This window comes from Colletotrichum paranaense (assembly GCF_030867605.1).
Source record: "Colletotrichum paranaense strain IMI 384185 chromosome Unknown Scaffold_4.1, whole genome shotgun sequence".
Classification (NCBI taxonomy): Eukaryota; Fungi; Ascomycota; class Sordariomycetes; order Glomerellales; family Glomerellaceae; genus Colletotrichum; species Colletotrichum paranaense.
Genome location: NW_026848962.1, coordinates 2,070,541 through 2,082,420, shown reverse-complemented (window position 1 = coordinate 2,082,420; position 11,880 = coordinate 2,070,541). Strand labels below are relative to the sequence as shown.

The 11,880-nt window shown below is 51.1% G+C and overlaps 3 protein-coding genes across 3 annotated transcripts; 1 reads left to right on the top strand and 2 right to left on the bottom strand.

The window, feature by feature from the left end:
- Nucleotides 1–961: 961 nt before the first annotated feature.
- On the bottom strand, nt 962–2,731 carry CPAR01_05692 (tannase and feruloyl esterase; the record flags this gene model as incomplete). The annotated part of the gene is made up of 2 exons (XM_060489968.1): nt 962–2,220; nt 2,308–2,731. The coding sequence occupies 2 exons, from the start codon at nt 2,729–2,731 to the stop codon at nt 962–964; spliced, it is 1,683 nt and encodes a 560-aa protein (XP_060351434.1).
- Nucleotides 2,732–4,643: 1,912 nt separating this feature from the next.
- On the top strand, nt 4,644–5,282 carry CPAR01_05691 (uncharacterized protein; the record flags this gene model as incomplete). Its single annotated transcript, XM_060489967.1, has 1 exon — nt 4,644–5,282. One exon carries the CDS (start codon nt 4,644–4,646, stop codon nt 5,280–5,282), a length of 639 nt encoding a protein of 212 aa, XP_060351433.1.
- Nucleotides 5,283–6,858: 1,576 nt separating this feature from the next.
- On the bottom strand, nt 6,859–8,515 carry CPAR01_05690 (uncharacterized protein; the record flags this gene model as incomplete). The annotated part of the gene is made up of 2 exons (XM_060489966.1): nt 6,859–7,773; nt 7,823–8,515. The coding sequence occupies 2 exons, from the start codon at nt 8,513–8,515 to the stop codon at nt 6,859–6,861; spliced, it is 1,608 nt and encodes a 535-aa protein (XP_060351432.1).
- Between the last annotated feature and the right edge of the window lie 3,365 nt (nt 8,516–11,880).

The window sequence follows — 11,880 nt, the reverse complement described above, 5'->3', positions numbered from 1 at the left end:
TAATAGATAAGGCCTGGAGTCGAGGCCGAACGAATTGAACAAGGCCGGGGGTCTAGACCCGGAGCGATCGGAGCAGGTCCGCAGACGCAAAGGTCATGGAGCTGGACGGTGCGGTGCGACAGGCAGCAGTAGCGGCTGCGGCAGCGTCGGGGACCACGGCGGGCTGGTCAGGTCGCAGCGACAGCGACAGAAGCACAGGCTGGCACTGCTGGCCGGCCGTGCAGGGCAAATGGTACGAGTGTTGGTTGTGTGTGGTGGTTTGTCCAGGATGTCGAGGAGGGCTGATAGATCGGTGGTGTTGAGGCTCGATCTTCGGACATGGAGCGAGGAATGGGGATCGAGAACGATCGAAAGGAGGGTGGTTTTAAGAGGGAAAGTTGGCGTCGGGCCCTTTGTGAGAGGTGGCGAATGTTTTTTGCGGCCTTTTGCGGCTTGCGCATGGGAATTTGCTAACAAGGGGAAAAAGCAGAGGCGGCAAAAGATGCTAAAGTCAGCAGAGAGGGGCCAAGGGGGTGGGCCAGTAGCACGGGAGAGGGGGGCGCCATGGGGGGACCACTGGCGGGGGATTGGACCCTGAAAAACTGGGAAATTCGGGTTTGGGGACGCCGATGGCCCAGTGGGACCACCTCGGTTCGCCGTGGTGGAGTCACGTTTTTCTGCGGGTGTCGGGGTTTTTCGAGAGATTCTTAAGTAAGCATTCTAAGCTGAGATAAGCGTCTTTCTCAGCGGGCCTTTTCCTCCGGAAGTATACTGGGCACACAGTACCTCCAAGGTGCCGATTTGCCATTGGCGGACCACACTCCGGGAGAACCCTCCGGAAGGCAACAAGACCACAGTTCTATCATGCATCCACGGCTTTCCATTCCACGAAATCATGATATTATTTTTCTCTACCGATAGGACGCTATTCAAATTACTACGCCGGACATGGAACACAATCCTCCACTACATGACTCCAACACTACAACTCGTCCCTGTTCCACTCTGGCTTCGGGCAACTTGCTGATCGCTTCTCGCAGATCCACGAGTCCTTCTTATCCGCATCGCCACCGACAAACTTGACAGTCGCGGGATATGCGCACAACGGTCTCGTCGGCGCCGCGCTATCGTTGCCTCCGCTTAGCTTAAACCCGTCCATCACAGCCGGCGTCTTCCCCTCCTCGACCCAAGCTCGCAGCGTCTCCAACCCCTTCAGCGGGTAAAACGTTCCATTCAGCCCATAGCAGTGGTACACTCCCGGCGCTTCAAAGTGGCGATAATACCCATCCGCGGCAGCGTCCACCGCCAGCACCCGGTCGTAATAGTCCCTCGACGTGCGCATCGTTACACACTCGTCGGCCAGCCCGTGCCAGCTAATCATCTTACGCCCAAGTCTCTTGAACTCGGACAAGTCTGGATTGTTTGCCCCGATAATGCTGTCAAACTCCCGCCTGCTAGTCTCATATGCCGCCTCAAGATCGGCAAACGTCATGCCGTTAACGTCGTAGCTCGGGTCCTTGTGCACGAGGTTGCGGATCCATGCCACCGACATCTGGAATGGCCGACCGACGCACGGCGCGTCCGGTACACTGCAGTTTGTGTTACCGAGCCCGAAGCGGCCTGTGAAGGGTGCGCCGACTGGATACCCCTTTGGCAGCCAGAGCGGTTTCCCGTCCGCGCCGTGTGGGCCCCGCCAGATCTCCCGCGCGACATCAGCTGCTGCGGCCGACATGACCATCTTCATGTTCCCACAATCGAGCTCCTTGCCGACAACGCTTGCCGGATCGAATGCACACTTATCTGGGTCCGCAATGATGTTGTCCTTTACGCCGTCAAGCTCGTCGCATGCGTCGATCGCGAACTGCGTCATGAGAATCAGTTCGCAGATATGCGGGTACACCCCCTTTTGGTTCATCACGAACTGAGGCCAGTACGTGCTGATGATGAGACTTGGCTGGTTCACGGCCGGTGCACCGGAGAGGATGCCGTCGTAGTCTCCCGGATATCGCTGCGCTTCGATGACGCCCTGCCGGCCACCCGTCGAGCAACCGCTCCAGTACGAGTACTCTGGCGTCCGAGAGTAGTATTGCGTTACAATCGACTTGGCGATGATGGTCATGTCGTGCACCGAGACGTGGGCGTAGTTCACGAGTAATCGCTCATTGACCGTGCCATCTTTCTTCAACGCCCAAGGCGCCTCTTCCCACGTCGTATGATCGTGCCCGGCGTCCGTTGAGCTTGCTATCGCCCCGTTAGTCTGCGCTCACCCGTCTGAAATTCCAGCAAGAGCACCCGCGAGCAGAGAGGAATCAATGACTGAAAACATACTCGCATATCCCTGCGCCAGCGTCGCAACGACCTTTTCGCTCCCAAACTGCCCGGCCGAGTACCCTCCTCCTCCGACGCCCACGAACCGTCCGTTCCACGCCTCGGCAGATGGAAGCCATATCTGCACCTGCGTGACGTCTTCGAAGCCCGTGTGGACGTACTTGACCGTCACGTTGCAGAAGCTGACACCCGTCGGCGGGATGGCTGCGCGACCCTCTGGTGTCAATGGGTTGAACGTCAGGTCTCTGACCTCGGCCGCTGTTATGCCCACGAGGTTTGCGCGCTCGAGCTCCGTGGGGAATACAAAGGTGTCGGGGGAGCACGGCTTCGCGGCCGTGTTGCTTGATGGTGTTGCCTCGCTTTGGGCTGGCGTTACCCATTCTGCCAGGCGCAGCAGCGAGAGGAAGGTTGAAAGGCTTCTCATGATCGCTTGTCAACTAAGGAGCTCCTACCTACACGACTGGCATCAAAATCAACCAGGTCAACTTGAAAGAGGCTGCCAATCGATTATCTAGGTTGGGTGTGGCGGTGGTTGGTAACTGAGGCGTTCCCGCTGGCTCGGTGCTCAGACCTCGAGCATGACACGCAACGAACACGTCGGGTTGATGCGTCACAGTTCTCCAACAGCTCAGACGGAATTTCGGACAGTATGAAGGCCCCGTCGCATGAAAGAAAAGAATCACACAAGTGGGTTCGTGGTATGGTATTAAAGACTGTCGAGAATAAGCGGCATCGCCACTCTTCAGCTAAGGCGCGCCTGTCGTGGGATTACATGTCATGGCAGATATGTGGGATGAGTTGGCAATGCGGCCAGGCGCGTAGGCGGGAGCATGTTTCCCGTCTTGCAGCTTCAATTACCCCACAAACGGGCGATCAAACCTGACCTTACTAGTCGTTACATGCGAACCGCCGCGTTGGCGCGTACATCCAAGACAGTAGTAGCCCTGCAGCGTGAGCCGGCGGGCTGCACAAACACGTCAGCCTTACTGACTTGGCAAGTGTCATTTAGATCATCGTAAGCCTTGCGCTTTCCCCCCCTCTCTTTTTTTTTTCGAAATCACACACAAAGTATGAGTGCAGCCAACTTAGTTCAAGTCGAACGTTACTCTACTTTCCTATCTAAGGTAGGTAAGGTGAGATGGAAAATCGGAAGCTTCCTCGGGTCCGGAAGCTTACCTGCCAAGTCTGCACGGTTCTGTACCTGGTTCGGGTTCGCACTGCAACAGATGCGATGAGTGGCCAAGCTTCAGGCGAAGCAAGATACGAATCTTGTATGGTTCACGCATGAAATCTTTAGACTATTGTGAGGAGGCGATCCTATCGGAAGCATTCCTATTTGTTCGCCACATCCCGACACCAGGTGTGAAGGACTATCAGACTCTACACCTTTTGAATTTACATGGTTGAAAGATATCCAACATAAAATATCCAACATAAAATATCCAACTTCTTGTTGTCAATATCTCCTCTCTTTGATTAACCTCGTGTGGCAGCACATGAGCTTCGCCGGAATGAAGAAGAGACTCTGGGTAGGGAAATCAACTCCAGACGTGGTTCGACACGTATCAAGCTTGAGCTCGCTACATTAGCTGCGATGCTTTACTCACATGCAACGCAATCAATCAACTGTGAGGTTTAAGTTGAGTTGATTGTGAGCGATATTCTGAAATTTGATTGTATGGTGTGTTAAGTTGGTTGTTGAAGTCGCTTTAAGTGCAGTGTTGACTACCTAAGTCCTGTCACTTGAAATTTACTCTGAAATGCATGCAGATTGTCTATTTCAGAAAAAGAATTGTGTTCAGTCTGCACCTTGAACAGCATTATTTCGTTCATTCACATTCTTTCACGCCTTGGCTTTGCTGAGTGTATATCCACGCTGTGCTGTCAATGAAAACGCCTTCCTCAACTTGCCTCGAACAGGAACACATAGCTGAGTGGAGTGCAATGGCATTATCTTCTGTAACTCAAAGACCTCAAAGACTTTGTGGGCATTATCGTAGGTTGACAAAGCCCAGGACTATTCTTCGTATTGTGTTTACGCAGACTTGTGAAGAATTGGTTGATGCTCTCCTTTGACATCGGCTCAATATCATTGTGCAACTAAGAGATCTTTCTCTTCATTGTCATATTTAGAACGAGCAGCCTCATGATGTTGCAGCTGTATATGAAGACACAAGATGAACCTCATCTCCTGTCTCAAACTTCATCAACATACATACAAACAGACCCAAGAACCAATTTGCCACCTCAAATCAATCCAGCTTCGTTTACAGAACAATCCATCCCCTTCACTCTCAAGACACCTCACCCCAGTACCTGAGAACCAACCAGACAAGATGCCCGCCGAAAGGAAGATATCCATCATCGGCAAGGTCCTTAGCGGCGTGAAGATCAAGATGGAAAGAGCCATCAACGGCAAATACCAGCGCCACTTTTGCGAATCCAACAAGGTCGAGCCCTCGCACTGCCGCCGACTCGTCATGATCGAATGCACCTTTGACTTCTGCGTCAAAGCGGACGAGTTTAACAACATCATCACGAACTGGTTCGACCCGCACCACGGCACACTGCCCACGAAACTCTACAGGAAGATGGCCAGCATTGGCGTCAGGAAGGAGCATGCTGACGGCGTGCGCACCTCCTTTCGGGTGTTTTTGCTGTTTGGCGAGGATATCCCGATCGACATGGTCATGAAGCGGGGTGATCCGGGTATCTTGCCCGATGTTTTGAAGATGTTGTTTCCGCTGAATAGGGCTTCTAGTGTGAAGCGGGAGATTATCACGTGTGATTGTTCTCGGGATGTTTTTGATTCTCATGTTACGCTGCATGAGACTCGTTGTTTTAATGGAGTCTGGTATGACAAGGATGGTGGATCGGTGAAGGCACAGGTGATTGGAACAACGGAGCCGGTGGATTGGAAGACTTTCCGGGAGAACTTGGACTGGCGGCAGAAGTATGGGCATGGGACTTATTAGACTGTTAGCTTCTGTTGATTTTATTAGCGGTAATATATAGATTGGGCATCAAGTTGTTTGGGGATAAGAAGATAAATGCCATCAAACTCTGTCGCGAATTGCTTGACTTCACTGGAAGACTCTGAAATGCTTTGACTAGGCCGGATGATGATTAATTCTTAGGGACTGCCTGTTCCGTTATGTGCGTGTTATCGTCAGTATACGAAGACGTTCTCAAGTGAGGCATAATAGCGTGACGTATCATACTCTGACCTTATTTCTAATATTTTTGCATGCATGTATAGAATGCTTTTCAAAACCGTCAAGTTGGAGAAAACCTGGAGGGACCTTTCTTGACGTCAACTCGTACTCGATTCGATGGGATAGACCGTCGTCGAGTACGCAAGCCATGACTAGCATAATTCAGACCGCGGTTGCATTGGGGAACAAGCTGCTACCCGCCCGGTGATCTACTTCGGCGGGAACCGCTTTGTTGCACACATGCTAGTCCCTGCATCCGCTTGAGGGCGCGAACGAAGGAGCACAGCGGGAATAGCCAACGCTCATAGGATCTTCCATCATCCCATGTATGTACGGCCGATCTAACCCACCGACGGTCCGTTGTAAGACTGAGCCAGAATGCTTGTGACGAACTCAGTGGTTTCTCAGAACATGACGCAGTACTCATTATGATTATGACTTGACCCCATTCTGTCAAGTCTTAAATGAAAGCTGATACAATCATCGAAATCCTGACAGGATATTCGTACTGCTGAGTTGACTACCCACAATAATAGGCGGCTGGACAAACACCAATTTTCCCCCGTTCTGAGGGACCATACTGTGACCTTGATACAAGCGGGTAGCTCCTTTATATATCTGATGAAAAACAACCGAGGGAGAGTATTCGACTGGGCATACAGCTGGTCATTCAATTTATGAGGTGATGTTGACATTGGTTCGTGTTTCTACTCCGTGCGCGCTTCATACTGCCGAGTGTGTGGAGACTTCAAGTTGTTTGTTGGTTCCAAAGTCTAAATAGCGTCAGGACTTGGCTCCCACTTCGAAACGCTAGGCGGTACCAGAGACGATGGGATGAAACCCCTAAAAGAGGTCTAGCCCCAACAAGAGACCAGCACAGGGCACGGCACATTGCCGCTTGGAGAAATATCGTGATCTCTCATGTTCTCAGAAACAGGTTCTCTGGCGATGATTTGGTATCATTTATTTTGTCGGCTGACCGATTGCTGAGGGATCTTAGAAGAATGACACTTAAGGCTGCAACGCAAGCCGAAGGCTCGCAAATGCCGTCTTACTGGGTGCTGGATGAAGCTATTGGAATAGACATTCAATCGCACTAAACAATTCTGTACTTTATTCGTCTCGGTTTTACACGTATCGTCACTAAATATGGTATCACTCCTCAAAATCAGTCTGATAACTGGAGCCGCCCAGGTTCGGTATCCCAACTCCCGCAATGTAACCTTATATGCGCCTCAAACCATTATGCTCAAAGTAGCCGACGCCATCTTGCCAACCCTGCCTGAATCTTACCACGTACAATTACACCCAAAATGTCGTTTCAGCCATCGTCATATCAAATTTCGTTCATTAAAAACCTGGCCTGACTGATACCAGATACGTCTGCAATGTAACGGAGGCGGCCCCTCAAATACCGTCTCTGTCTTGGCGTGGCGTAGTCGCTCTTCAAGGCCATAGCGAGCGGCCACATGACAATGAGACCGGCCTCCCCCTTGAGCGGATCGTCTGGCTTTGTCGTGCCGCAGGGGAACTGAGAAACAATGACGCCGTACCCGTTCCAACTGCAAAAATACGGGACTGCTGAAACAATGTTCGCTACCCGGGCGCTCGCGGACTGAACCAGATCGCCGTACTCGTCGTAGTCGCTCAAGCCTTCTCTACCAGCCGATGCTAACCATGAGCTGGCGCGGATCATCGTCGTAATGAGGTTGAGGTGAGAACACCATGTGACCAAATGTAACACAGCCATGGGTAAGTTGAAAAACTTGTACACTTGGCCGTCAAACGTGGGCTCGGTGTCGAGTTCTTCGTCGGTTCGGTCAAAGACCCATTCGGCGACCTCGACTTTCCACTGCGGATTCGGATTCTCGCTGAGCTTTCTGAACTCGTCTTCGAGTTTCCTGCATTTTTCGAGTAGCTCGAGCATCTTGTCCACAGTCTCATCTGTAGGGTTTCTCGCCAGGGCAATGATGCGATCCACGCCCTGCTGGAGTTGGTTGCAGAGGAGATTGATGTCGACGGTGGCGCGATTCGAACGCTGAACCGCCTCATTGTACAGTAGCCATGAGTAGCCGGACATTTCCGACTCTTTGAATAGGTTCTGGACGGATATGCATTGGTTGCGTGTCATGGCGAACATTTCCCGACCCTCATCCGTCTCTAGGCACTTCTGGCCACGTACTTGAACAATCTTGGCGGCACCTTTGAGATGGCTGACGTATTCCTTCATTGAGTCCTTTGACATTAATGTCTGTAATATATCAGCATAGAGTAGAGCCAAAACAATAATGATAGCTTACCTCGTAGAAAGCCAGCATCAGAACGGCCCCTAGGGTTTGATCGCTGTCGATCTCCTTGGGATCGGCAATCGCTTGGCCAACTGCTCGTAAAGCGGCCACATGGTGCTCTTGCGCACGAAGGAGGGCAGGGCCTCTTGCTCCTTTAGACTGTCGCATCGCCAGGGCGGCCATAGAGGTTGCCTTGAAGGCAGCTGAAAGGCAGACTGAGATCTGACCACGGCCGAGGAAACGCGGCAAAAAGGCATAATAGCCCCGAGCTGTTGGTGTCAAAGGTACGTTGACGAATTCGGAGAGAAAGAGACACGAGGCTTGCTCGTCGAGCGGATTTGTCAATCCTCCTGGAACGTTTTTGAAGCATTCGATGAGGTCACCCTCTTCATGTCCGATTTTGAATGGGGATGAGTTTCTTCTTGGCGGGCTTAATGACGATGTTTTGTCGCAACAGTATCCGGGCGACCCGATCTTAATTTTTGTCGATGAGTCGGCGGAAGACATATTGCTATCGGTGCTATTTGTTCTCATCTTCTTGAATTTGTCGGCGGACTTTGACGAATCGCGAACGACGGGGCCGTAGCCTGGGCAGTGTCTCTTCGACTTCGTGCATCTCATGCAGAAGGGCTTCGCCTCATCGCACTTGACCTTTCTTATCCTACACAACTTGCATCCGCCCGAGGGCTTCCCCGTGTAAACCATGTTGATGAGATTTCGTGTATTCCGGTAGTATGGATGAATGGAAAAGAAACCCAAGAACGATCCAATCTTAAAAAGGAAGGCGGGAGATGGGCTGAAGAAGGGGAAGGGAATCGGGGGGCAGACCCTGCGGCTGACTCGAGCAAGCTTTCGAGCTTGTCGCCTCCAGGGTTTTAAACCAGAGAGCCGGGAGATCAGTATCCTTGGCCCCCCCCCCCCTCCGACACGGACCAAGAGCAGAATGGAGTGTTCCTCAGGTCATGTGATGAGATCCAGCTGCTTGTGGTCATGGTTTCCGCTCGAATTGCTATCACAAACCCAGGCGAGGCCCCTTTGGTAACGGGTCGTGTCCTTCCCGCCCGCTTCAGCACGAGTGTCCGAGGACGGCATGCGCATGATATGATGTCGGTGCGCTCGGTTAGTCTGCAAGCCAAGATCACAGATCCCATCGTGTTTTGCATCTAGGCTATTTACAGCTTGACATATCCGCGGAACATTCGTTTAGATCTGATGCCCTAAATTTGGGAATCAAGCCCCTCGCTTATGGTTCACTCGACTGGGCGTGCAGGTGTGGAGGGCACCCAGGCACAGGAAGATTCTAAAAGATGATGCAGCTTAGGGCTTCGGATCATCACCAATTGCTGCAGGTAATGATGAAGCCGTGCACGCTGTCAACGTGTGACAGGAACCAAATGCGGCATCGTAACGCATGTGTTCTTTGACCTTTCCACGGTCTCGGTCTCGCACGGAGAAAGAGGACGTTTCAAAGACACTGAGGGTGAACCTCCTCAGCTCTCTTTTTCGGGGTTAACATATCGGCCGAGCGCCCCTGAAGTTGTTTCGTTTCACTAGGTCTCTGACGGATCCGAAAACCACTACGCTTCACACGATCTGAGCTTTAAGGCGATCTGCTCCAGCTCTTTGCTTCGTCCAGCTTCCTCGAAGAGACGAACGTTGAGTCACACGGGGCAGCTACGACACTTGATGGCTGCAGAATAAGGATGACGTTGGCCATGTTTGACTCGTTTAGAACAAGGGCTTTCCTATCTAGGTAGTGGAAGGGAGAAGCTTGTTTTGATCTGGCCCGGATGTACTCCACAACCCGGCCGATCATGCCGTCCGATCAGGAGTTGAAGAAACACTGGGAGAGAAAGCTTCGATATCAAAGGAGCTTAGTACAGTGATCATCACGTATGAATGGCAAACGCGATCAGACTTAGCCTGTGCAATATGCACAAGGAACCCCCACATTCCGGGTTTGAAAATGGTCGAGGGCCAGCTGTTGCAACATCGAGTTGTTGAATGGAGGGCGTTGGTACGCAGTTCAAGAACACCAATGTGGCAAAGGTAGTGGTGCAACTTTATGGTGAGCAAGCAGCAGTCAAACCGGCGTTCTGGTATGGTGTTTGTGGTTTTCCTCAAGATCAAATCGGTACGTTTCTGTCACAAAGTAGACTCGCTGCGGAAATCGATTTGTAAACAAGTGTTTAGCATTTTGACATTATCAAAAAGAGGGCTAGAACTGTGACCTGTTCAGTGATTACAGTTGGCAGACGGCCCATTCCGGCTGTCCTCTGTTGTTATGTAACGAACGTGAGTATTGAGTCGCAGAATGCTCAGCAATTAGCCCAGACAGCAAAAAGGGAAAGGGCATGTTATTGTCGATTTCCTTCCGTAAGATAGCAGGTCGCAATGATCGTACTCGGTCGCTCCGTTTCGATTCGCTGCCTTAATAGAGGATTCAATACTGAGTTTAAGAGAGTTGTCTAACGAGGGTCGGAAAGAGTTTCTCGGATCTGTCCTGTGTTTTAATTCCAATGCGTACAACCTGACACATTGTCAGTCAACGGCACATGATACCTCTGTAGGTTTGTGTTTGAAGAGTTGACAATTATACGTACGCACTTCTTGGACGGAACGGATAGAATTCATTAAATTTCCGCGACTTTCAGACAGAGAATTATCACTGGGCTCAGTTGATTTTCTTGCTTGGGCCGGATAGTGGGACTCTCTCCTTTCAACGTGCAACCCACTCCGGCATACTCGAGCCTTCCGACGAAGACTCCATGGAGTTCTTCATCTGGCCAACGGTGAGTCTATGAATTCGAACAGTTTGACTCAGCGACAGCCGTTACTTACTTCGAAGTCATGAAGAAGTCCGTCATTCTCAGTGACCATGGCACGAGGCACCGCCTGCACCACAACACCCGCGAGCAAAAACAAAGCAATCTTGACCCGCATTCAAAAGAGCTGTATTAGTAGGCAGGTTGATGCTTCTGGAACGTAATTGTCTTTCAGAGATAAGTACTAGGTCGCCAACCATTTTATCCTCCCACTGGGACGTTCACGGTAGTGCTGGAATATATGGATCATTGAGCAGTATTGCGATACGGTTGATCAAATGCTGCAAACTTTTGGTATTGAATATTGGGAATCCCAAGGGTTCATTTTCTGCGGGTCACATCAGATGTTTGAATTACTTGGAACTGATAAGCTCAAGGTCCCCGTGCAGAGAATCGTGCATGGTGTAAGAGATCCTCTGGCTGGTCCAATCATGAAGTGGTCATCCGCGGAGTAAGTCGACCCTGCCGTGAAACCAAAGTTTACAGGCTAGGAATGCTCAACATGCTCCTGAGATCTTGTATCGTTGACGGCGTCAGACTTCGTCAAGAATGGTCATCCTAGGTCATAGTTATAAGGATAGGTGATATAAAACCTAGTAAGACCCTGGTAATGTCTGTCGGTCTCTTGGATGGTACAGCGTCCGGCGAGGATGACTGATCAGAAGTCTGATATTATGGGCCGCTCATCAAATTTCACCGGCCGCCTAAGACAAATTTCAGTTCGTGTTTACAGCTATCTACGATCAGTCGCGTTTGGATATGTCGCATCGTTCGCAAACGAAGACATGTGCCTCGACCGTCGTATCGTCGTTCAATGATTGAAGCATGCTCATATGCCCAAGAGGAAGCATGTCGGATAACGTGAGCGGAGAATGAGATCTAAGTTGGGGCTTGCAGTATTTGCTGCCCAACAACCCATATACACCAAACGCGAGATTGGATTAGGATTTTCGGTTCGTCAGCCGCGTGAAACTTTGCATTGGAAAGTTGCGGTCCTCCGAAGGGGTCGTTGCTCATCAGCTTTGGTGGCAAGGTTTGAGACCCGGCAAGACCCCCCACAGCGTATCCGCGTTATGTGGTCAACTCAAGGTTCCATTGTGTCTGATCGTGTTTTGACCCCACCCAGTAGATCGGGCATTTCAACGCTTTTATTGGAGAAAATTTCCCGAATTATCCCAGCTATCATCTACATAGGAAGACTACGCGGGTCTTGGGCGGGTGTGATATCGGGTGGAGGAGTGGGGT